Source organism: Leptidea sinapis, chromosome 19, assembly GCF_905404315.1.
Source record: "Leptidea sinapis chromosome 19, ilLepSina1.1, whole genome shotgun sequence".
Classification (NCBI taxonomy): Eukaryota; Metazoa; Arthropoda; class Insecta; order Lepidoptera; family Pieridae; genus Leptidea; species Leptidea sinapis.
The window spans coordinates 3,312,425-3,339,721 of NC_066283.1; the positions used below are offsets into that span (position 1 = coordinate 3,312,425).

General features: G+C 36.3%; 1 protein-coding gene across 1 annotated transcript in view; it reads right to left on the reverse strand.

Moving 5' to 3' along the window:
* Window positions 1–27,297, reverse strand: part of LOC126969876 (sister chromatid cohesion protein PDS5 homolog B-B) — a 56,314-nt gene that overhangs the window by 14,752 nt on the left and 14,265 nt on the right. The window contains exons 3-15 of the mRNA XM_050815460.1: window positions 25,781–25,975; window positions 23,324–23,514; window positions 22,667–22,874; window positions 21,361–22,407; window positions 20,058–20,235; window positions 12,549–12,737; window positions 10,243–10,336; window positions 8,024–8,207; window positions 7,318–7,539; window positions 6,094–6,231; window positions 4,102–4,161; window positions 3,310–3,469; window positions 1,626–1,744 (exon numbers count right to left, since the gene is read on the reverse strand). Coding sequence (XP_050671417.1) covers window positions 1,626–1,744; window positions 3,310–3,469; window positions 4,102–4,161; window positions 6,094–6,231; window positions 7,318–7,539; window positions 8,024–8,207; window positions 10,243–10,336; window positions 12,549–12,737; window positions 20,058–20,235; window positions 21,361–22,407; window positions 22,667–22,874; window positions 23,324–23,514; window positions 25,781–25,975 — 2,985 coding nt within the window. The remainder of the gene's footprint in view (window positions 1–1,625; window positions 1,745–3,309; window positions 3,470–4,101; window positions 4,162–6,093; window positions 6,232–7,317; window positions 7,540–8,023; window positions 8,208–10,242; window positions 10,337–12,548; window positions 12,738–20,057; window positions 20,236–21,360; window positions 22,408–22,666; window positions 22,875–23,323; window positions 23,515–25,780; window positions 25,976–27,297) is intronic.

A 27,297-nucleotide genomic window follows, 5' to 3' on the forward strand; every position in this document is an offset into this window, starting at 1 on the left:
ATAATATTTTTTAATTTCAAATTGTGTTTCTGTTTCATTAATTCTATGAGATAACTTTTGGCGCACAGTTTGACAGTACAATACAAGAACAAAACGAAATTATTATTGTAAAAAAATTATTTAAAATGAATTTGTTAACCGACTTCAAAAACGGTAATTCGGTCGGTAGTTTTTTTATGTATGTACACCGATTACTCTGAGATTTATGAGCCGATTTACGTAATTCTTCTTTAGTTCGATGCAGAACAGATATCATTTGGTCCCATAAAATTTTACATAGTTTTGCCCAGTACTTTTCATTTTACGAAGATTTTTTATGAAAATTTTTGTCTACGTGGATGATATAATTGTTTTTTTTTGTACGGCTTTTTTAGATTTGTTGATTATACATTGTTATTAACTGACACTAAAAAGTAAAACAAAAAAAACCGACTTCATTAAAAGTAAGGGTCATATTAAAAGTAAGGGTGTGCATAAGAGGTGTATTAAATTAAATTTTTAGTTATTTGATACTTTTCAGTTTTTGAAGTCGGTTTTTTTTAAACGTGTTTTTTTTATCCAGTGGCGGTTCTTACCGTTTGGATTCATCCGAATAACGTGAAAAGAGAACACTGTAGAGCATCCACACCTTATTTCGAGACCTACTAAATGATGAAAACGTTTTCACGTATTTTAGAATGTCTCTTTTAATCAATTATCTATTATCAGTTTGAAAAACTATTTACAGCGTTTCTACATACGTCTAGATACATCTCAATTTTGCAATTTATCAAATAAATTACGACGACACGAGGCTGTGAGACAAAACGACGCGGAGACTAGATTATGGATACCACAAAGCGTTTTCTGCCGTGAAGCAGAAGTCATGTGTAAGCATTACTGTGTTTCGGTCTGAAGGGCGCCGTAGCTAGCGAAATTACTGGGCCAATGAGACTTAACATCTTATGTCTTAAGGTGACGATCGCAGTTATTGTAGCGAAGAGCGGCACTGTATTGTAATAGGCAGGGCGTATCAATTACCATCTTCAGCTGTTCAGCTGAACAACCTGGTCATCTTGTCATAAAAAATAAACCTTATTATGAAATCGAAAACACATTAGCCACCTATCAGTCGCGATGTCGGTAAAATAGTTGATATAAGTAAATGAAGATATGCTTGTTGCTATATGTTTCTTTTAATGCTTCTATATATTTTTTTGTATTAAGATTCATGTATATATTATTATTAATGTCTTATTGAATTATTAATTATATAAAGACCACACTGTATCGCCAAAGTTAAACAGGCACTGCTGAAAATCAGTGCTGTTTAATAGCCACGGCCGTGTCACAGATAATCCCGAGTCGGTGACCCATTTCCTGCACTGCTCAAGAACTCTCTTATATTAAATCAATTACTATTTAATTTCGATCTTATTTGGTTTGTCTTGTACTTTTATCTTTTTATATAAAGTGTAACCTGTGACCCCCTTATTCATAATGGTCCGCTAACTTTAAGTTTCTGACTTAAGTCAATAGAAGAAGACAGAGTGAGAATTAGCAATGCTTTAAGTTAGTTAGACTATTATGAATAAGGGGGTGAGTGTTTTGTGAAAAATATGTTTTTCTTTCTTTCTCATGTTTACCTTGAGCTGGGGCACGTTGTCATAGGCCTGAAAGCTGGGGTCGTGCGTGAGAACGGGTACGGCGAACACGAGCATATAGTCCGGCATTATGTGTTGCAACTGGCTCATAGCACGCTCCACTGGCGACAAATATAAAGGTATATAGCAGAATACATCCTGAAGAGAAGTAGCTCTCCAATAATATTAATGGAACAACATTTATTTATTTATTTGTATCATCAACATTACATATATTACACATTTATATAAACTTATGCTAGGTACAATTCTGATATATGTAACAATTAAAGATTAACACATCATTCGATGGTAACAGTGAACAGTGTGATTTATACAGTCAAAAATGTCTAAGTACTAAAATTTATATAAATTAAGGATATAATTATATGGTTTCATAATGAAGAGGATATGGGTACATACTACTTGGAAAAAATTCAATAATAATAAATCTTTATTTGTTGCAAAAAAAATACAATTTTGCTTAAATTTACCCTCGACCCCCAAACTAGGACAGCCCGTGACACGGGGGTCATCCTCTTCCCAGTTGTGCGATGTAAAATGTCAAATAACAAACATCAACATATTTTAAGGTCTAACAATGGAAGTTATGCAACAAATTATGAACACAAAAAAACTATTTTATATATAATTTAGGGCGTGTGTTGTGTGTTTGTGTGTATGGATGTGTGTGTGTGTGTGTGTGTGTGTGTATGTGTGTGTGTGTGTGTGTGTGTGTGTGTATGTGTGTGTGTGTGTGTGTGTGTGTGTGTGTGTGTGTGTATGTGTGTGTGTGTGTGTGTGTGTGTGTGTGTGTGTGTGTGTATGTGTGTGTGTGTGTGTGTGTGTGTGTGTGTGTGTGTGTGTGTGTGTATTTTATTTATCAAATGCTATACCTAATATAAGTAGTGGTTAACGAATAGGATTCTCAGTAGCTTCGTAATTTAGGTTTCTTAACATGTTCTTGAGTTTATGTCTAAGTTCATATATATATTCAATCTATCTATAGATTCAAAGGGATAAAAAACAATACATACAGATAAATTGTCCTACTCGAATAGTGTTAGTGGAGGAAAGTACAATGAGTGCATATATTTAAGGGTACATAGAAGAAAAAATACTGGTGACAAGCCTTATTCTTGTAATAGTTGTGACAAGAGCTTTAAATTCTCTAGTCATCTTAAGACACATAAATGAATACATACACGTGAAAAACCTTATTCATGCAATGTGTGTGGTAAGAATTTCGTTCAATCTGGTAGCTTAAAGACCCATATTAGAATACATACTGGTGAAAAACCCTATTCTCACCCAAAGGGTGTAACATATCATTATTATTTAACCAGTGGGAGGCTCCTTTGCACAGGATGCCGGCTAGATTATGGGTACCACACGGCGCTTTTTTCTGCCGTGAAGCAATTATGTATCAGCGTTATTGTGTTTCGATCTGAAGGGCGTAGCTAGTGAAATTACTGTGCAAATGAGACTTAACATCTAATGTCTGAACTCTGAAGGTGATGAGCATGATTGTAGTGACGCTCAGAATTTTTTCAGTTTTTCAAGAATCCTGATTTCCACTGCATTGTAATAGGCATAGCTGAATTACCATGAGCTGAACGTCCTGCTCGTCTCGTCGATTATTGTCATAAAAAACAATATTCTAAGAATCTCAGCACGAATGACATACCTTTAGTGCCGATGGTAATGTTCCGGACGTACTCCCTCCGCCGCACCACGTCCGCCATCATGTACTGACGCACCAGCCCGCGGATCCTGCGGTCCGGCTCTCGACCCGCCAGGGCGTACATACCCATGAAGTCCAGCGGCAGACATTTGTTTGGTATACCCTACAATTTAAAACGATATTCGTTATAATATTGACACACTTTTTATTACAAATTATCTTGCCCCAAGTTAAGCATATATAGCCTTTGTTATGGGTTACAAGACAATGATATATTTAATACAATATACTTACTTAAACATACATAAATTCATATAAACATACATAAATACATTTAAATATCCATGACTCGGAAACAAACATCTATATTCATCTATAAATGCTTGCACCTACCGGGATTCGCACCCGGGACCTCTAGCTTAGTAGGTAGGATCGCTAACCACTCGGCTATACAGGTCGTCATAAGGTCCTTATAAATTGAATAAGCCTAGTTAGCCAATATAGAAAAAATTATAAAGTATAAAATATTAAAAGAACGCACGGGCACGACCTACTTAACGTATTAAAGTATAAAAATATACATACATAATACAACTAATTAAAATTAAATTTGTAAACAAAATTTACGAACGTAGTGGGACTCCTACTAGCGCCCCTGACCAACTGAGCCAACCGTTCACATAGATCGTAAATATCGATCGTAAATTCATAAATTAAGTTAACATCATATTATTTTCTATTATATATATTTTCTATTATATTATATAGCTAAACAATTTGAATAATTTTAATTACCTTTGACAATCCTTTGTGTAACTTTGCTGCAAAAGCCTCTCTGACTTGGGGAACTTCGTCCTGCAAAAAAAAAAAGTAAATATCATAAGATTTTTTTATTCTTTATTGATTTAGGGGCTTTTTATACGTATACAGTACATGTCGGCCCCATTATAATCTAAGTACATTAAAAAGACAAAAGAAAAACAAAATTCTTAACTTAACAAACTAAAAAAAAAAGTTAATAAAACCAAAAACAAGTTATATCTATAGCGTTCAAACAATAAGACTTATGAATTCAAACAGACTTATGGCATCCTTAGATGCAGGGCGGGCAAGTATATTTACAAACATGCCCGTATCAAATCTGTTCAAACCCATAAGTCCTACAATTTTGTCTCTACTAGACTGAAATCGGACACATTCCTTTAACAAGTGCTCAACTATTATAAGATAAATTAATTAATAACGGTTATTCAGGCCTTATTTGATCTTGTCAATTTATAGCCTTTTATGAACAGTGTTACATAACCCCATCGGAGTTTTTTTTAAATATCTGCAATCAGTCTAACTATAGTCAAACTATGAGCAGATGAGTTGGATATCTAGACTTTTGTGGCAAAAATGGTCAGTCTTTCGTCCTTTACTTCAAGTCCAATTCCACAATGCTATTTTGGATTCTCTGTGGATAGTTTATAGTGAGAAACTCAACTGCCAATGGGTTTGGATGAATTGCTAGGCGTTCTTTGTAATTTGAAGAATTTGATTGAGTTCTTAGGAGTTCTTTGTAATTTGAAGAATTTGATTGAGTTCTTAGGTGTTCCTTGTAATTTGAAGAGTTTTGATTGAGTTCTTAGGTGTTCTTTGTAATTTGAAGAGTTTTGATTGAGTTCTTAGGTGTTCTTTGTAATTTGAAGAGTTTTGATTGAGTTCTTAGGTGTTCTTTGTAATTTGAAGAGTTTTGATTGAGTTCTTAGGTGTTCTTTGTAATTTGAAGAGTTTTGATTGAGTTCTTAGGAGTTCTTTGTAATTTGAAGAATTTGATTGAGTTATTAGGCGTTCTTTGTAATTTGAAGAGTTTTGATTGAGTTCTTAGGTGTTCTTTGTAATTTGAAGAGTTTTGATTGAGTTCTTAGGTGTTCTTTGTAATTTGAAGAGTTTTGATTGAGTTCTTAGGTGTTCTTTGTAATTTGAAGAGTTTTGATTGAGTTCTTAGGTGTTCTTTGTAATTTGAAGAGTTTTGATTGAGTTCTTAGGCGTTCTTTGTAATTTGAAGAGTATTGTTTGATTTCTTTTTTAATGTTATTTATTTTACTGATTTATTTTTGGAATAGAAGGAAAACGAGCGGCCAGTACACCTGATCGTGAATTTGTTGGTGAAGTATTATAAAAAGTACCGTTACCATACCAAGTGGCATTCATCATGAGTGTCGTAAGAGGCGAGTAAGGGCTTGGTGATGTGGGACGAGTTGTAGGGCTCAGTATCGAATGGATCCTAAAGAATAATTGAGAGCAAAATGTAAAGATATTAACATTTTAACTGTTGCTCCAATATATTTTTGAAAATATTATGTATTTACATAGGCACACAAATTATTTTCTAGAAACTGTCATAACCACCAACCGTTAACACTATGAACAGACATACACTTATTAAACCTACTAGTCGGCTAAGTCAAAACAAATGTACTATGAAATTCAAAAGAATTGTTAAAAAACGTTCGTGTGGTAAAGGTTACTATAACATAAATTACATTCTTAAAAATACCACATATTGTGAATGGAGCGACCACCCTCATTAAATAATTAGTTTTATTGTACGATATTACATTGTCACCATATTTTTTATGGAAAAAAAAGAAGCCCGCTGAGTTTCTTTCGCCCGTTCTTCTCAGGTCTGACGCTACTCTTTCGAATGGGTGGTACTTTTTGACTTTCAATAAGTAATATCCTATTTTGAATAAAAATATTTGAATTAGTTATCACACTCGCACAAAACGAACGGGTACTTACGATCATAAGATGCGACAGGTTGTAGAACTGTTCCGCCGTGAACTGGTCTCCCACTCCCTTCTGCTCGCAGATCTTCAGCATCGCGGCGCCAGCAGCCAGGCGCAAGTGGGCCATCTCAGCGCGAGATAACTGGTTTTGCTGTCCACATGACACATTTATTTTTCAGTGATTTTTCGTCATTTGAAATTGATATTACATGACATTTGTTTGTATAAGAGTCCGGTCTAAAATTTGTTATGGGCACACTCCAACCCTCCGGTCCTTTCCGGCACAGCATGCTGGCTAAATTATGGGTACCACAACGGCGCCTGTTTCTGCAGCGAAGCAGTAATGTGTAAGCATTATTGCTTCGAAGGGCGCCGTAGCTAGTGAAATTATTGGGCAACGGACACTTAACATCTTATGTCGTAAGGTGACGAGCGTTGCGTTTTTCAAGAATCCTCAGCGGCACTGCATTGTAATGGACATGGCGTATCAATTACCATCAGCTGAACGTCCTGTTCGTCTCGTCCCTTATTGTCTTAAAAAAAACGTGCGGTTTTATTCATGAAACAATATCAATGTAAGAATCCTACTATTTCTGCTACTAAATGAAATGCTCATAAAAAGTACCGTCAGATTACTGACGACTGCCTACCACTAGCCGTATATGACAAGGTCTGTCACTGACTCAACAAAACCCCCGCGGGTTATATATTACATAACATGTATAAGCTTATACAAATTAAATCTGTAACAAAATTTGTGAACGATACGTGACTCTAACCCGAGCCTAAAAATCCGTCTGAACGTTCTTACCAACTGAGCCAACCGTTCGAGTGACACATGGGTCGCAAATCTTGGTATGTCTTGTTCAACTCTCAGGTTGTGGCTCCATCTACAGAATCTACTTTATAGTTGATAGCCTGCTAAACCATTGGGGTATAGCAGGCTATCAACTATTAATGCAATTATTGAATTGCATCGAAATTGACTTGAAATGTCGCTCTTTCAAATCTAAACATTTTTTAATTATATAGTGATATCCCTCACTACTGGGTATTATTTATACAAATAAAAATCAATCACCCCCTTATTCATAATGGTCCGCTAACTTTAAACAGCCGCTTAGGAGTGTTTTTTCTCATTCTGACTTAGGTCAATAGAAGAAGACAGAGTGAGAATTAGCAATGCTTTAAGTAAGAAGACTATTATGAATTAGGGGGTAAGGTTGTATAAACTTACTTGTAACAAATCACCCTTATGTAGGATAAAAGCGTTTAGCATCCTGAAAGTCTTCTGGGCCGAGAGCTCGTCTTTCTTCAGGCCCAGCAGCCAGCGAGCCATGCACTTGAGGCCTTCCAGCTTGCAGCGAGTCTCCTCCGGGAGTTCATCCTCGTCACACCACTCACCACTTGGCGCGTTCGCCCCGCCACCACCTTCGCGTACTAAAAGCTCTTTGACAATCTGAAAAGTAAATCATTTTTATAAGTTTATAACAAAGTGAAACACAGGTCTGAAAAAATTGCGACGTAATATTAGCGAAATTGAAAAAAAAAAACACCGAAATTTGTTGCTTTTTTGTTGCTAAAAAATTAATATTTTTGCTCTTACCGATCGCAAAAAATCGGCAATAACGCTAACTTTACATTAAGATAGCGTGAGAATTATTTTGAGATAAAAGGAATTAGCGAAATTGAAAAAAAAACACCGAAATTTTTGGCTATTTTTTTTGCTAATTAGTTGCTAAAAAATTAATTTTGGAGAAGGAAATAAATTAATGAAGGAACGTTGCAATTCGAAAAATAAGTAGCCATAAACCATCTAGGATAAATTTCGCATCGAATCTTGGTAGTTTCATGTCGATACGATCAACGGTTTAGGCGTGAGAAATGTGTGGGTATTGGCAAAAAAAATTTACGCAAATAAGTATTTCTCTCATACAACTCACCTTTCTAGAAACAATATTCTTGATGTGAACGGGGAAGTTGTCGGGTAAGTTGTGAGCAATGTGTCCCAGTGTCACGATGGCCGTCCGATAGTGATCCGACTGCGGGTGAAGGGTCGTCTTCAAGGTATCCAATATCTCCGTGAATATTTGTGTCCTTTGCTCCGGCACGTTCACGAATAGGCACCTGTCACAAAAAAATACATTAATAATTGCAAGCTTTTTTTTTACGATAATAAGGGACGAGACTATCAAGACGTTCAGCTGATAGTAACTGATACGCCCGGCTCGTTACAATCTGACCGGCACTACAACAGCGGTCGTCACCTTGAGACGTAAGATATTAAGTCTCATTTGCCCAGTAATTTCACTAGCTACGGCGCCCTTCTGACCGAAACACTGTAATGTTTACACATTACTTCCTCACGGCAGAAATAGGCGCCGTTGTGGTACCTAGCCGGCATCATGTGCAAAGGAGCCACCCACTGGTAATGTGTGACACTTGGCGAATTTCCCCCTCTTATACACAACTAGTTTTGAAACGATAGCTTAAAAAAAAGGCCCGATGAGTTTGTTGCGCCCGTTCTTCTCAGGTTTGCAGCATTCTCTTTGGAATTGGTGGTAGTTTTTTACTTTCAATAAGTCACATCCTATATTGAATGAAAATATTTGAATCTGAATTTGAAACCGCTTCGCAACGTAACGCGTTACGGAGCCAGTCTGTCTGCCTTCCCTTTCTCTCACGCATACGACAGCGGTGGACAGGCTCCACCTCTCTCACTCTAACCAATTGTTACTTTTGTAGGACTAAATATTGAACATACTAATTATTTACATATGCAACATTGTAATGTACATATTATAGAAGAATAGTAACCAAGAATATAATATATTTTATAATCAATAAAAGATTTTATTAAAAATAACATCATGGTCATAATACCTATTAGAAAATTTATTGAATTAGGCGTTACTTTGCGGAAATCCATAATTATACAAATGATTTAAGTTTTTTTTTTTGTGTTAATTCCGCCAATATTTGTTTTTAAAACAATTCGACACTTGTTTCGCCTCTACACGAGGCATCCTCAGGTAGTGTGACTAAGATAATTATTACAAATTGCTGTTAATTATTATAACACTATTAAATAGGATCTCTACCGGTGGCTGGGAGAGAGCGCAGGACCAGGAAAGCGACAGAGAACCCGAGGTCTAGTTGACCTAGCTGCGATTTATAAGTTTACCATTAAATTATCCCAAAGAAAAGAGTTCCTGTGTCCTGTGTTAAATTTGACCAGTAATTTTAACTGACAAACTATTTTTTTAGGATAATTTTAGAAATAAACTACTATTTGATGCAAAAATGGTTGGCCAAAGGTGAAAGTTTTGTCTACATGGCAATTCGACCTTTCCCAGGTTTCCGGAGCAGTCATCTCTAGTAACAATCATCTTTAGGATGCTGTTACCTTTAGACCACTTTTTCGCGCATGATGGCACGGAAATCATCCACACATACATCTGGAAAACATTCCAAAGGGACTGAGAGCCTCCTAACGGCATTATTCTTCATACATACGAACACATCCACAGGCCGCATGAGTTAATAGACTGACAGTATACATTGACCAATGAATGCATTGATTTGGTTATGTAACATGTGTGAACTCCCCTGTATTAGTGTGCTATAAGTACATAGCATATTCAAATTCAAATATTTTTATGCAAAATAGGATGTGACATCACTTATTGAAAGTCAAAAACTACCACCCGTTCCAAAATGAATGCCTCAAGCCTGAGAAGAATGGGCGCAACAAACTCAGCAGGTTTTTTTTTCATCAAAAATATGTTTTACAATTAAAGTAACATTTACAAAGTAACATTGTACAATTAAACTTATTATTTAATAGCCTAAGGGCGGTTGCTCCATTCCCAATCTGTGTTATCATTAAGAAAGTCATTTATGTTATAGTAACCTTTACCACACAAACGTTTTTTAATTTAAAAAATAAAATTTAAAGTTTTTTATTCTTTTGAATAACGTTATACTTTTGTTTTGAACATTTCCTGGGATCCTGTTGTAAAAGCATATACATCGCCCCATAAAAGACTAACTCGACTTAGCCGAGTAGTAGGCATTATAAGTTTATGTCTGTTCCTGGTGTTAACATTATGGTTATGACAGTTTCACGCAAATTCACTTATTCTTCACTTCATATACATACCTGACTGCGTTTTTAGCTTGTTTCGGGGTCCCAACCTCCGCGTACGCCTTACACAGAGTTATTAACTTTGGGAATAATGTCACGCACGCCTCACCTGGAACAAAATAATAAGATTAAGTTTTATTTTTTATGGATAGAGGTCGCCACTTCCCATATTTACTTACAAGACCATAGGAGTGTGGCCAGACTTTTAGGTGAGTGTATGCGCGTTTTTTGACGTTTACTACAGTTTGATTGTCGCGTACAACGATTCCTTTGTTGATGAACCTTATGGTGCTGGGATAATATGTTAGATTTTTGCGTAAAGTGTGATGGTTCTACTGAACCACTACCAATAGACGATAGTTAAGTAAATTTCAATTTATATACAAGTTTTAAAATAAAAAATAAATTCTAACTGTAGATATAAAAATAATTTCATGATATTTATTTACATTTTAATTAAATAAATTATGCGGTATAATTATAAGCGTAAAATAGCACGAAGAATAAAATTTGTTAAGGATTATTGTTTTATTACGCCAAACAAGAATTACTTAAATAAATGTGAAAACTTTTAAGTATTGTAAGTAAGCCTTCATTACTTTTAATTATTTCATAAGTTATAATTGTAAGGTAGCTGTAAGTCTATAATTATTCAGTCTGTAATTATTAATGAAAAAAATACTTCTTGCGTGCGTACATTAAAACCTCTTTTTTTTTCTATATCATCATGTAACTGTCCCAAAGTTCATCGCTAAGCTTGCACATGGATGTGGACTAGATGATAATCCGCGAGACCCAAGGAAAAATATAAAAATATCGAAAGATTGACGACTCTGTTTGTTTTTTGGTGAATAACCGCCGTCTTCATCCGTGCCCGTGCTATGAGGCGCGATTAGCCAATAATGATACGTATTCGGCAAATTATCATATGTATGTCGCAGTCAATAACGTCGAGCACAAGAAGCGAGTAAGAAGATGAATTCATCTTAGCTCGGGTGATATCGGCGTGCGGTGCGGTTGCAAGCGAAAGCGGGCACCGGGCGAGCGCCGAGCTGGCATTCAGGATATAACTGTCGAGCGAGGCGGTAGTGTTTTACAACACGTTCTTATTTATAATAATATAGCCTTTATTCAGATCTTAACTAACAAAGATAACTAACAATACTCTAAAACAAACATAAAACATTAGAAACAAAATAACTTATTCTAGTATTTGTATTTTTTTTTAATTTTTTGTGGATCTGTTTGCCAATCGGCAAAGGCCTACCATTTCCATTCGTGTATTTCTTGAGCCACTCTGTTCCAAGTTACTCCTGCCACTTCCCTGATATCGTCCTCCAATCTTTTCTGGGGTCTACCTCTTTTCCTTTTCCCTTCCCTGGGATAACATCTTGTCACTTTCTTACTACATTTGTCATGTCCTCTTACCATGTGCCCAGCCCATCTCCATTTGAGTCTTCTAATTTTGGATTTGACATCGATGACTTTTGTTTTACTACTGATGACGCGGTTTTTTAGTCTGTCTGATCAGACGTTCTTATTACGTAATCGTAATTGCTATATTCATGAAGTGTACTTAATTCTACGTAACGATTGTTGCTGATTATTATACCGTGTGTTTGTAAGACTGTGTTTTACTTGCTGTCGTGTTAAAACGCCCACAACAATGGGTAACCACGAGGATCCTGACCATGTGACCGGCGTTCCCCCGTCATGTACTGTAAGAAACCAAGTATTCTGACTCCACATCCGTTTTTCCCCTGCCCTTTTTTTCATGAAAATAAGAGACGAGACGAGCAGGACGTTCAGCTGATGGCAATTGATACGCCCTGCCCATTACAATGCAGTGCCGCTCAGGATTCTTAAAAAATCTCAAAAATTCTGAACGGCACTACAACTGCGCTCGTCACCTTGAGACATAAGATGTTAAGTCTCATTTGCCCAGTAATTTCACTAGCTACGGCGCCCTTCGGACCGAAACACAGTAATGCTTAGACATTACTGCTTCACGGCAGAAAAAGACGCCGTTGTGGTACCCATAATCTAGCCGGCATCCTGTGCAGAGGAGCCTCCCACTGGTAAACCCTACAAACGGACCAGGCCAGACCTAACTAGTCGTACTAGATTGCTTACCGTAGGAAATTTATGAGTGGGGTTTCAATAGAAGTTTAGTTATAAAATAACGGAACCAAATTAAACTAAATTAACTTTAACACTATATATATTTAGGTTCATAACGAGGTAGGCACTGTCTTGTTGCCTTTATGATAAAATGCACGCCCCTGAAAGAAACTATAGCTGTGTCGAGATAATTTACTCACTCAATGGCCTATATTTCCCGAGGAAGGTGAGGGCCGCAAGGATGTGCGGAGCGATGCAGTCGTCATCCAGCTCCAAGAGTGACGTGAGCCGCTCCAGGATATCCTCGTGCAGGAAGTGCGCGGGGAACACGAAAGACAGCATCACCAGCAACTTCAGACCTTTCTCCGCCGCTATCTTTATATCAATACCTGGAAGAACATATACGTTTACGAAGATAAATTCGAAGTGGGAGATAAAGTCTGTGTAGAAAATGGAATGTGGAGCTGGAGAAAAATGCTATAGATTCTATGGACCGCCATTCGCACCAACGTGTCTATTCTGAGAATAGACTTTCCACTGTATGCCTACGTAGGGTGCTGGAATTCTTCGGACATATTGCTCGTAAAGACAATCACAATCTTGAACAGCTGATAGTGACAGGCAAGGTAGATGGCAAACGTCCCAGAGGATGCAGTCCCACGAGATGGTCGGACGAAATACAATCCTCTCTGAACTAAAATAAATTAATCTCCACAATGCCCTTCATGACGCTAAGGATCGCAGCAGATGGAGGGAAATCGTACGGGAGAACCGAAAATCGTCGTAGAATGTCGGTTGATTAGAAAAAAATGGATGAACTAAGTATTGGACCGTACAAATTTTTTAATAGGATTTCTAATTCATTATATGAAGTTGGCACAAGAAAGCAGAATCCAATCTCTACCATATTACGAAGCTAACTCCAGTAGTCACTGTACTACTTAGCTCTTAATCGAATAATACATGCAATTGTTCTCTTCGAGGGTAGGAGATGTAAGTATAATTACTACTATGAAATACTAATTCCTTAGGAAGTCACATAGATGTCAATTATCACTGTGACACTTGCGAAAGATTGGAATGTCATGGTAAAGTGTAAGATAGGAAGAGTGATTAATATTAATATTCGAAATTATGAAAAGATAATATATTGGCTTTAAATCTATTATTAAAGAGAAAATCGCAATTAGGTTTTTTTTTTCATCCTCTTAAGTGTAATGATGTTATCATTATATATTTTAATAAAAAAGATATAGGGTGTATAAGCAACAAGTGTCGGACCCGTCGATTATACAAAAGTTACGATACGTGTGCCCCGGACAAACAGATACACGTGACAATACTGACTAATGACCGGTCACAAAAAAATTTGAAGCCATTAAAGGAGACGAGGATTTCTGGGCCAAAATGTAATGAGTTGAGATATGGTTTAAAAAAATTGTCATATCTTTCTATTTCAATATATAGAAAATTATCGTAATTCACAATCTAGAAAACGAGAAATCTAAAAATATAAGTTTTCATTATCTTAAAATTCACGAGTAAAATGGGATATCGATTATTATAATAGATTAATGTGTATGAGTTAATAGAATTCAACCCAAAACCACTTGCACCAGATGATTGATTCTATAAAAGTACCTAAAAAATAAATATTAATTAACATGACATAATGTCATTAAATATCAACTTAATATTATAAAGAAAGCGGTCGAAGTAAAAGTCGATTCTGAATCTCGTTCAGTATTTTTAATCTGTGCTGACAGTGACACGCACAGAACTGTCTAGAATGTCAAATGTCAATTGTCAATCACTCGTTTCGTAGTATCTATCGTTTGTGCGTACCTACGCGATTTGTCATTTGAGTGTTTCCCGTTGAATTTATTGAATTTTATGAGTTTCTATTTGACTTCTAATATCGCTAAACTTGTACGATTATAATCTTACAACAAAAAAACAATCGCATTTAAAAAATCAGCGGTCTTAATATAGATTGTCGAGATAACTCAGCTTTCAGATTGCCAAAAATCTTCAAATTTTCAGTGACGTTTTTTTTTTAATTTATAAGCTATTTACTGACATTAATTTCATCCTTCCATCCATCTTGGCCCAATAAAGTATGAAAGGGTATCCGTCTCCTTTAAACTCTTAGCCCTAATAACTGTCCCTTTTTAGTTTACTACTGAATTATACAACTTTTTTATACAATAAGGGACGAGACGAGCAGGACGTTCAGCTGATGGTTATTGATACGCCCTGCCCATTACAATGCAGTGCCGCTCAGGATTCATGAAATTCTGAGCGGCACTACAACTTGAGACATACGATGTTAAGTCTCATTTGCCCAGTAATGTCACCAGCTACGGCGCCATTCAGACCGAAACACAATAATGCTAACACATTACTACACAAATAAAATTTGAAAAACAAAATTCGGGACTCGAACCCACGCCCTCCGGTCATCATGCATCTACAGGATGTACTTTACAGTTGATAAAAGGCATAAAAGGCATTTATTTTCTCAAAATTGATTCCTTTAGAATTCTTTTTGATGTCATTTCTTATACTACTAGATACAACTACCGCTTCGGAAACAAATGGCGCTCTGAGAGAGAAGAAGCGGCGCAAGAAACTCTCCGAGCATTCGCATTTTTTTTTGCGCTCTTTTCAATAAAAATATACAATATTGTACAGTCATTTCTATCGCTATAAAATAATCACAATCTAGTCCTGATAACCTGCTCAACCCCAATATTTGCATATTAGGAAATTGACTTCAAACTAACATATTGTTTAGATTTACAAGAGCGACATCTCAAGTCAATTTCCTAATATGCAAATATTGGGGTTGAGCAGGTTATCAACTGTAAAGTAGATCCTGTAGATGAAGCCACAACCTGAGAGTTGAACAAAAAGCAAACGGAATTTTATAACGAGGCGGTACTCGAACGGTTAGCTCAGTTGGTTAGAGCACGGAACGCCGGAGGTCGTGGGTTCGAGCCCCGCATCGTTCATAAAATTTTGTTTTTCAAATTTTATTTGTGTATTAATCCTAGAAGTGAGGGTTATCACTTTAAGAACATAACATATTGTTTAACACATTACTGCTTCACGGCAGAAATAGGTACCCATAGTAGGTTGTGGTACCCATAGTCTAGCCGGCATCCTGTGCAAAGAAGACTCTAACTGATGCCTCCCACCGCCTCCCAATGTATATATTAACAAATCCAAAGACATCAGAACCAGGCTAGAAACTAAATAGAGAAATATCCAATGAAAATAAACTGAACATATTAATATATCATTGATAAGTGATAATTGTGCCATGTATAAACAACATCGATACATACAACTCTAGCTATATGTCGACAACACAACACGAAGGAAGCGGATGAATTGATAATACTAATAGTAACGATAAAACAGAACTATCAAACATTGCTAATAAGACGAATATCGACCTACAAATTCTAAAAATATCTATTTGCTTATCTGATTACATTCCAGTGTTGTTTGCTTACAAAAGCTGTTCTTAAAATTAAAGTTATTATATTTTTATATCCCTATTAATATTATAAACCACCGAATCGATTTTGTTAAATTTCGTACAGAGATAGCCTAGAGCTTGAAAAAGGACATGGGCTACCTTTTATTGCACAAAATTAAATGGCTGGGTTGAAGTAGGGGATGCCAGTTTGTATAGAAATTTGTCATTATCTAAGATAAAACCGTGAAACTTTGTATTAAGACACTTGATAAGAAATAATTTATAAACATTTGTTCCAGGGTTTTTGAAACATTTACGTACATAGGGATGAAATAGGAGATTAAAATTCGCAGGGAAATATTAATACCATCTTTGTGCTGCAGAAGTGGGCTATTCGCGCGATTTAAAACCTAGGTCCTAAAGAATCATTAAGAGAAAAATTTAAAGAAATAAACATTTTGTCTGTTGCTTCTCAATACATTTTTGATAATGTTTTGTATGTTCATAAGCACACTGAGGAATTTTCTAGAAATTGTGACATTTATAATGTTAACACGAGGAACAAACATAAACTTGTTATGCCTACTACTCGGTTGGGTCAAGTTAGTAAGTCTTTTGTTGGGCGATGTATATGCTTCTACAATATGATCCCAGAAAATGTACAAAACAAATGTGTTACGAAATTTAAAATAATTGTTAAAAAACGTTTGTGTGGGAAAGGTTATTATAGCATAAACGATTTTTTTAATGACACCACGGACTGGGAATAAAGCGAACACCCCCAGGCTCTTTAATTATAAATGTTAATTGTACGATATCACATTGTAGTCCATATTTTATATTTAAAAAAAAGCCCACTGAGTTTCTTGCGCCCATTCTTCTCAGGTCTGAGGCAGTTTCTTTTGAATGGGTGGTAGTGTTTGACGTTCAATAAGTGATTTTAAATCCTATTTTGAATAAAAATATTTGAATTTGAATTTATTAAAGAGACTGTCCGCAATGACAAGGGATATGTGCTGTTTCATGAAAGAGCTGAAAGAGCAGATTGTATAGTGTGAATAATTTGAAAAGTATCCTAAAAAATAAAAAATATTGCCTAAAGTAACAATTTAATGCGGGAAATGTCGCGGGTAAACGCTAGTTTGCTAATAAAATCCTCGCAAAATACCTTTATTTATTTAAGGTGTGTATAACATACATGCTGTACTCAATAACTCATGTTTTGTATTACATTTACTTTTTTTGACTTACTCGTCTAAGGCAAAAAACTATTTGATGTTTGAGTATTTTTGTTGCATCACATTACATTATACTGTAATTGATACGATTTGTGAAACGATGAATGTAATAAGTAAAAAATGAATTATCAAAATCGGTTCGCCCAGTCGAAAGTATTGAGGTAACAAACATAAAAAAAAATACCGACGAATTGAGAACCTCCTCTTTTTTTGAAGTCGGTTAAAAAGAAAAGCAAACTTTTGAGATTCATAAGTGCCAATACCTTGACCTATATGAATAAAGTGATTTTGATTTGATAATATGTTAAGTTACTGTTGTGTGTTATTCAATATGAAATAATGTGTTCTCATTCAGAACATGACATTTTAATAATACGCCCGTACGACACCTTGATTGATATGCGAGAGTAAACAAAATTAATATTTGAGTGACATTCAGATCCACATCAAACGAGAAATTCTTGTATCCAATACCAAAGGGAATTCACCTATATGCAATGAATGAAAATACATGGAATACTAGTAAAGAAAACCATAGTTAAATTAATTTTATTACTAATCATTGTAAGTAATAAGTAAATTTAAATACTGTGAATTTACATTTTAAAAGAAAAGAGACTGTTTAGGAAGAGCGGCAACGTTGTACGCGGAAATGTTAATATGTCGCTGTTCAAAGTTCGAGGATTCATGTCCATTTAATCATTGACCTAGTGATCTATTTCTACAGAGCGTTCAAATTTGCTCAAAAGTGAAAGTCTAATTTTTTACCTCATTTTGTGTATCCTCAGCATATGCGATAAGTTTTAAGTTAAATTTGTTATTTAAAATGTTATAAACGATGATCTCTAATGTCAATTCCGTTAAGTTCTACCAAATCCCTGCGACATGTGTATCGCTGTTAAACGAGTTAAAATTACCCTCTTTCCAGCGTTTGGAGAATAAACAGCTCCTGAAGGAGGCTCGCGAAGAGCGAACACGCAAAATATTTTTTTAAGTCTCATCATAACCCATCATTAAATGCCACGAGGGAATCCACAAACAACTCCCCAAAGCTTGGTATTCAAAGGCAAGAAGCAAACACAAACTTTTCTATCTACCCACTGTAAGCACGGACTAGTAAAAAAATAAGGACTCCGGGTCACATTACATAACAGTGTAGCACCAAAACAAGCCGATTAACGTGTAAATACATAGCCCCACGCACACACTTACACTAATACAAGCCGATAGGCCGCCATTATGAGAATTGTCATCGTCCGTGACAGATCAGTTTGCGTCTCAATAAAATATTTTAAAAATGCCGTCGCGCGTGAAAAAAAACTACGGAACATAAAAATTGTCAAGGAATTACATTTCACAGATAGAATTTTAGTAATCACACTTTTTTTGTTCTTTTCATAATAAAATTGATTCGATGTTTGGAACACAAAACCTCCACAACGCTTGATAACGTATAACATACAGTGTGACCGGAAAATAAACAGGGACATTACCCGAAAAATTGGGTAATCCATATTTTATTGGTGTTCTAAGTACATAATTCATTTTTTTTATGAAAATAAGGGTCGAGAAGAGCAGGACGTTCAGCTGATGGTAATTGATACGCCCTACCCATTAAAATGCAGTGCTGCTCAGGATTACTAGTTTTTTTTGACTTTCAATAAGTGATGTCACATCCTATTTTGAATAAAAATATTTGAATTTGAATTTGATTTTTGAAATACCCAAAAATTCTGAGCGGTACTACAACTGCGCTCGTCACCTTGAGACATAAGATGTCAAGTCTCATTTGCCCAGTTTTTTTTTTTTTTAATTTTTACCAACATTTTTTTAAAGTAGTTCAAACCAGTCCATATTTGTGTACTTTATAAGGTGCGGTTCCGGCCACATAACGAGTATTGTTCCCATCTTTGAGCAGAGCTGCTCGTATTGTCGGGGATGCAGAACTCTGTGAAAGTTTCCATTACTTGGCGTTGTGGAGAGACGAATTTATCACGGACATAAAAGTATGAAAGAACATAGGTAGTTATTTGTTCTCTAAAAATCTACTTATTTGATACCACGTCAGTGACAAAAAAAAACGATTTTAAGAATGAATTTTTTGTAGGTATTCTTAAAAATTAAGAAACGTTAGTACGTCATTTTTATATCAGTTAAAACAAAGATTCCTTACTTTCAAGGTGTAACTGTTCATGTAATTTATTTATTTACTCATAATTCTCATTTTTATTTAAGAAAACAATCTATCAGATATTAAAATATCGGAGTTACAAGTAACGTGGCTAAGTAATACTATGACTAATAACGGGAAAACATTTGTGCTATCTGGTATCCCCACTAACTGCACACACACTAGCGTAATGTTCCTTCACTTCTTAATATCATAGCGCTGAGTCCTTCTTTTTTTATTCGTCTGTGACCGTAAGAAATAACGTTGGCAGCAACGCGCCATTATATCGTGTCTGTCACTCATAAATAATATTTTGGAGAAACCCGGGGCTGATCCATTTTGCGATAGCCTCGTAGCATTTAAACGTAAGGTATTGCAACTATAGTATAATGATTCTAACTTTTTTTTATGGAATAGGAGGACAAACGAGCGTACGGGTCACCTGGTGTTAAGTGATCACCGCCGCCCACATTATCTTGCAACACCAGAGGAATCACAAGAGCGTTGCCGGCCTTTAAGGAAGATGTACGCGCTTTTTTTAAAGGCACCCATGTCGTATCGAAGCTTATTTTATTACTTATTATCATTTTTTTTTATATATTTACTGTATAAGTCTTTGTGTTAAATATAAGTGCCCAATAGAAATGATTCTCGTTTATGTTATGTGCACCTGTAATTGACTCATACACTGGAACAATTTTTGTGCAATATTTAAGTTTAAGAGTGTATTGTATATGTTGTTGGAGCACCATTAAATAAATAAAAACATATAATAAAAATAATAGATGTTTCATACAAGATCAACAAAACTCACCGCACTCCTCCGCTATAGATGTATCGGTACCTCTGACTGCACCCTCAACATATCCCACCAGTATCAACAAGGAATCATGATCTACCATCACAGAACTGACTCGTTCCAGTAACATCTTCACAGTATTGTAGTATAAATTCGTCATCACCGGCTTGCCCAATTTCTTTAGGACACTCGACTAAAAATAAGGAGAGAAATTTGACACACTTAACAATTAATAGTTAACTATTCAAATTCAAATATTTTTATTCAAAATAGGATTTAAAATCACTTATTGAACGTCAAAAACTACCACTCATTCAAAAGAGACTGCCTCAGACCCGAGAAGAATAGGCGCAAGAAACTCAGCGGGCTTTTTTTTTAAATATAAACTTAACATTTACAGGGGATCTTTGAACACAATTCCGTTTATATGGACATAGCCCGAGTCAATGAAATAAAAATGGACTAAAATGGCGTCACTTATCCATCTTTCTCACACACGGCACCTGCTATTGCTATACTCACACACACGTACATACAGCGTGCAAAAAATAACTATATTAAATTTTGAACACAAAATCTTTAGGTCAAAAAAGAGGTGAATTGCAGGCGAATGCTTTTTTTGAAAACTGTACTTTTGTAAGTGTAGGTACAAAAATTTGCGATTTTTTTTTTATGGAATAGGAGGACAAACGAGCGTACGGGTCACCTGGTGTTAAGTGATCACCGCCGCCCACATTCTCTTGCAATACCAGAGGAATCACAAGAGAGTTGCCCTTGGCCTTTAAGGAAGGTGTACGCGCTTTTTTTGAAGTTACCCATGTCGTATCGTCCCAGAAAGGAAGCTCATTCCACAGCTTAGTAGTACAAGGAAGAAAGCTCCTTGAAAACCGCACTGTGGAGGACCGCCACACATCCAGATGGTGGGGATGATATCCTAATTTGTGGCGTGTCGTGCGAAGGTGGAATTTGTGGAATGGATTTTAGAATTTATCTGTTGACTAGGCTTGCACCTTTTTCTGCCATGCCAGTGCAAGCACTAGTATATAATCCTTAGATTACTTGTGTTACGATTGCGTAGTAAGCAGGGCGTTTCCCTTCAGGTCTGAGGTATATCATTAATTCAATGATTCTCATCTCATTGATACACAGTTATGAAGGCAGTGACAAAACACCCTTGATCACTAACAACGCATTGAGACGCCTTGTCGGATAAGGACTTGAAAGACAAGCCAAAAATTTCACCAAACTGAGTAATATTTTAACGTAAATTTTGCATCGACAGAAACCGTAAAATGTAATATATCAATAAACTACTTACAGTGGTCCTTACACAAACTTCACAGCTAACATTCGGACTCAATATTGTCTCCATACCCTGCAGTAGTTCAGGCGCTTTCTTCATGTGATCGGAGAACTGGTTTAAAAACTCCTGGGCCTTCACAGATTCGGGCAGAAACTTTGTGCTGATATGCAGCACTTTTGTCATAATTTCCTTCTGAACAGCAGGAGTAGGTGGTTTTCTATGCAGCTCAATCCATTCGGCAACTGTCCTCCGAACAGCCAACTGGTGTTTCTGGAGCTCTATGAATGCCTTTGTAGCATTATCATCGACATTTGACATGAGGTAGTACAACTTCTTCATTCTTATTGGCGCTGGTAATGTGTAGGGGACCAGGGAAGTGTTCAAGAGCCTCTCGACTAGGAGTCTATCTTCCAACGCAGTCATGTAGTAACCATGGAGTATTTTGTCTTTGATCCACTGCACGGCTTTTTCTGTAGCCGGTGGAACGGACTCTTCGGTTATAAACTTCTTGTATATCATAGCAAGGCCAGACATGGCTTCTTTTCGAATCTTAAATTTCTTATCCAGAGTTCGTTCTTTTACAAAATTTAGCAGATCTTCTGACTCCGCGACGGCCTGAAAGTCTCTCTGTGCCGTCGCTATAATGGCCATGACTACTTCATATCTAACTTGTTCATGTGCATCGTGTTGACGCATTTTCAAAGTCTCAGTAATGTCTTTCCTCAAATCCGGATGGTGTACCAGAAAATGCATACAGTATTGTACACATTTGATTCTGATTGGCCCTGAAATGTCATTGAATCGACCTAAAAACGCGCGCCACAAGGCCGAATATTGTTTGGCCAGCTGTGATCCTGGTTCAGAGAACATTCTCGCGAGTAAGGCAACAGCGCTCAGTCTTTCATGGAATTGGGCTGACTTTAGTTTGCACTCTAACTGCGGCAAAACTGCAAGCAGTAGCGACGAACAGCATTGGTACAATTCATAGATCAGTTCGTATACTTTTGAGAATATCAGAAGACCCTTCTCTTCTTTTCCGAGTATAAGCACGTGATTGAAAAACTGCAAATAAAAACAAAATCATTATACCTACTAGCACACTAACGCCAATGAACATTTTGATTAATGTAAGATACATTGCTAGTTATGTAGGCACCACCACAAATCTAGAGCGGACACGAAAAGTAATGCGAAGGTTGCAGTTGTGGACATTGGTATTACGCGCTAATTCATAAGAATCAGTATTGATATGTAGTTCCGAGAGCAGCGAATCTTCGACATTACTATAGAAGGATATAATACAATAGGACAGGCTACTTACCGCTTGTATATACGGCTCTAGAGTATCACTAGTCTTAACTATGAGGTCCTTAGCGAGCGCATAGGCGTGTTTATGTTCTCTCTTGTTGGGTTCCACCAGGTTCACCAGAATCACGTTGAGCAGCTCGTTGGAGACAACGTCTGACTCCGTGATGAGTGGGCACAGAACGTCCAGCATAAACGACTTCACTTTCGTCGAGTGGTCTGAGCTAAGGATATTAAGGAGAGTACACATTAGGACTGTGCAGCACTGTTGGCATCGATATACTTTCACATAATAATATATATTCAATTACATACGAGTTCCCCTTCAAACTGTCGTCAATTGTTTAAACCGTAACAAATTATGATAAGGTCCAATTGACACATTTATAAAAAATAAAAAAAAAAAGTTTTTCTAATGGGACCTTTTTAATAACATGTCTCATTGAATTCGCGCTCGACGAAACAAATTAACATAAAAATTATTATACTGTTATTTCTTAAAGAAATATTCAGAATCTCAATATGTTTAATAAAAAAAATGTTATTTTGAAGAAAATAAGAAACTTCGAACTTTTAAAAGAGTCGTCAAAAAAGTGCGAAGATCCTAAAAAAATACATTTTGGAGAAAAAATCTTTCATAGCAAAATAATGATTATCTAAAGTAAATGCTTACTTGACAATTTTGAACATGAGCGAGAACAGCGCGCAGAATATCTCCTGACAGTCTTCCAGCTCAAAGCACATGTTGAATGACTTGACATAGGCGAGGTTCTCCAGCAGATAAAAGTACCGCTTGAACGCCGGGTTCTTGGGATCGCGGAGACCTTGCAGCTGGTTTATCAGGAACAGGAATATTGTTTTGACCTGTACATGTAAATATATAAATACTAGTATATATTATAGTATTGCCATATAAAGTACCTAATTAAAAAATGTTTGGGCTTTAAAAAATAGACGACGACCGATTCTCAGTCCCACCAAATATATCGTACATAAAATTTATCGTACTACAATAGTCTTTATATTCGATTGCCATCTTGCAACTCTATTGCGTATCTGTGGATGGAAACGAATAATATTAAAATTGCGAAACAAAAATAGGTGTTGATCGTAGACGGATGAAAATTTTAAGTTGTGTGTATTTTGAATGCTGAATCATTATAAAATAAAAATAAAAAAAATCGTCAAAATAAATAAATAAATATTTAGCGGTTATTATCATTCAGGGGTATGAAAAATAGATGTTGGCCCATTCTTAGACCTACCCGATATAGAAAATTTATTGAAGTAGGCGTTACTTTGCGGAAATCCATAATTATTCAAATGATTTGAGTTATCTTTAGTGCTAATTCACGAGGGCATGAGTCTCGTGCCAGATTTTGGCGACTCAACATGTCCTGAGGATGCCTCGTGTAGAGGCGAAACACGTGTAGAATTGTTTAAAGACAAATATTGGCGGAATTGACACTAAAGAAAACTCAAATAATTTGAATACTACCTGATATATACACAAATTTTCAAACAAATTGGTTGAACCGTTTCGGAGGTGTTTGGTAATAAACACCGGGACACGAGAATTTTATATATAAGATGGACTTAGTATTGTTATTAGGATGATGTCGGAGCCGCATGAACCAATCATTAGGGCTGGTATTCGTACGTGCATTTTATTAGACATAACAGAAGGTCCCGGGTTCAAATCCTGGTAGGTGCAAGCATTTATATGATGAATATGGATGTTTGTTTCCGAGTCATGGATGTTTAAATGTATTCATGTATGTTTATATAAATTTATGTATGTTTAAGTAACTATATTGTATTAAATATATCATTGTCTTGTAACCCATAACACAGGCTATATATGCTTAACTTGGGGCAAGATAATTTGTGTAAGAATTTGTGTCAATATTATTATTATTATTAGACATAATAAATAAAATTTGAATATTTCTGTTATGAGTTGTTGATCAGAAACACCTAGGTGGATATGCGAAACAACAAGTTTCGTGCCAATTGCATGAATGTGGAGATATCAACGAGCTGCGGAAGAAATAAAAAGAATTGCATTTTGACATGATGTCCTGTTGTGGTTTTCAACTGGTGTTAACCTGACCAATTACTCAGACACTTCCACGATATAGGTATGTATGCGTTAGACGTTCCAGTGGGAGTCTCCTATGCACAGGATGCCGGCTAGATTATGGGTACCGCAACGGCGCCTATTTCTGCCGTAAAGCAGTAATGTGTAAGCATTACTGTGTTTCGGTCTGAAGGGCGCCGTAGCTAGTGAAATTAATGGGCAAATGAGACTTAACATCTTATATCTCAAGGTGACGAGCGCAGTTGTAGTGCTGCTCAGAATTTTTGGGTTTTTCAAAGATCAATTACCATCAGCTGAACGTCCAGCTCGTCTCGTCCCTTTTTGTCATAAAAAACACACCTCAACGTAATGCCAAAGAGTCAATTCGTTTGAGAGACCTTTTTATATAAATATTAGAAGGGACAAAAGGGGCCAGCAATTTCAGAGGTCAAGAGCTGCGTTGCCTCAAAGACAGGTAGGAGTATAAAAATTTTCGTAGATGATTCGAGCTGCTCTACATTGCGTCACTCGAACGGTTGGCTCAGTTGTTAGTTGTATTAATTGATATGTCGCTCTTTCAAATCTAAACAATTTGTTATTTTAAAGTAATACCCCTAACTTCTGAGATGAATTATACAAATTAATAACATAATAATTATATGACACGGCGTTAAAACAAACCGTTCAAAACCGGTTTACGAAACAAAACCATTATAACGAACTTGAATATCGAAAAACCATAAAATTAGTAGAAGAAAATGGAATAAAGAGTACTCGATGTACTTAAACGTTAGCCGGTTAGTAATTTTCCGGTTTCCAAGACTTGCACAATATGCAAGAATGTAAACAAAGCGACGTAAAAAATCGATCTCGTACAACATTACAAAGTACATACATGCTCTTCAGCAAAATAGCTATTTTGTGGAAAAAGGCACCAGCTTTTATGACTTCATATTATGAAGCACCCACCCAGAGAAGAGAACCCACTAATTAATGTGCGAACAATATCCGAGTGGTTGGAAATACGTTGGAATGCATCGGCTTCCTTACCTGCTCCTGGTCCTTGTAAGGTGCTTCTGGCGCGTAGACCCTCAACACATCGGCGATACAGCAGGCGATCAACAGCTGCACGTCTCGCGACGGGTGCGTGAGGAAGAACTCGTCGGCGAGGTGCAGCGCCAGGGGGATATACTGCTGGTACATGCCCTCATCCTGCCCGAGTCCTTGCAGGGTGTGTGCGAGGGCCTGCCGAAAATTATCTCAAATTAAATACACAATAAATACAAAATCGCTACACATACCAGTGGGAAGCTACTTTGCACAGGATGCCGGCTAGATTATGGGTACCACAACGGCACCTATTTCTGCCGTGAAGCAGTTATAAGTAAACATTACTGCGTTTCGGTCTGAAGGGCGCCGTAGCTAGTGAAATAACTGGGCAAATGAGACTTAACATCTTGTCTCAAGGTGACGAGAGAAGAATTTTTGGGGTTTTTGAAGAATCCTGAGCCACGCTGCATTGTAATGGGCAGGGCGTATCAATTACCATCAGCAGAACGTCCTGCTCGTCTCGTCCCTTTATTTTCATGAAAAAAAAATACAATAAAACCGTTTGCCTTTTTTGACAAATATTTATTTATAAACATTTAAGCAATTTGTTATATTTAAAGCTATATCTTCTTTACTTCTGGGATTAATTATACAAATTAAATTTATAAAAGATGCAGGACTCGCACCCGCGACATCGGGTTCCATCCGAGCGCTCTTATCAACTGAGAAAACCGTTCGAGTGCCGCATGGTTAGTAAATCTTGGTATGTCTTGTTCAACTCTACCTCTCCCTTCATAAAGGGATATCACTTTAAAAAAATGTTTAGATTTGAAAGAGCGACATCTCAAGTCAATTTCCTAATATGCAATTATTGGGGTTGAGCAGGTTATCAACTGTTAAGTAGATCCTGTAGATGAAGCCACAACCTGAGAGTTGATCAAAACCAAGATTTACGAACCATGCGTCACTCGAACGGTTGGCTCAGTTGTTAGTTGTATTGAGATTCTCTGAGTCTCTCTTTAAAATCTAAACAATATGTTATTTTAAAGTAATATCCCTAACTTTTGGGATGAATTATACAAGTTAATAACATAATGATTATTTGATATAATTAATATCAGTCAGATTAAATCTTTCCTCTGTTAAATGACACGGGGTTAAAACAAACCGTTCAAAACCGGTTTACGAAACAAAACCATTATAACGAACTTGAATATCGAAAAACCATAAAATTAGTAGAAGAAAATCGAATAAAGAGTACTCGATGCGCTTAAACGTTAACCGGTTAGTAATTTTCCGGTTTCCAACACTTGTACAATATACGGCCCAAGAATTTAAACAACGCGACGTAAAAAATCGATACAACATTGCAAACTACATACATACTCTCCAGCAAAATAGCTCTTTTCTGGAAAAAGGCACCAGCTTTTTTGTCTGTTTCACATAAACCTACTGTCTGTATGTAGGTACCTACTTTATTTAAGAAGTCCTAGCAGTAAGAACTACTTGTTTAGATG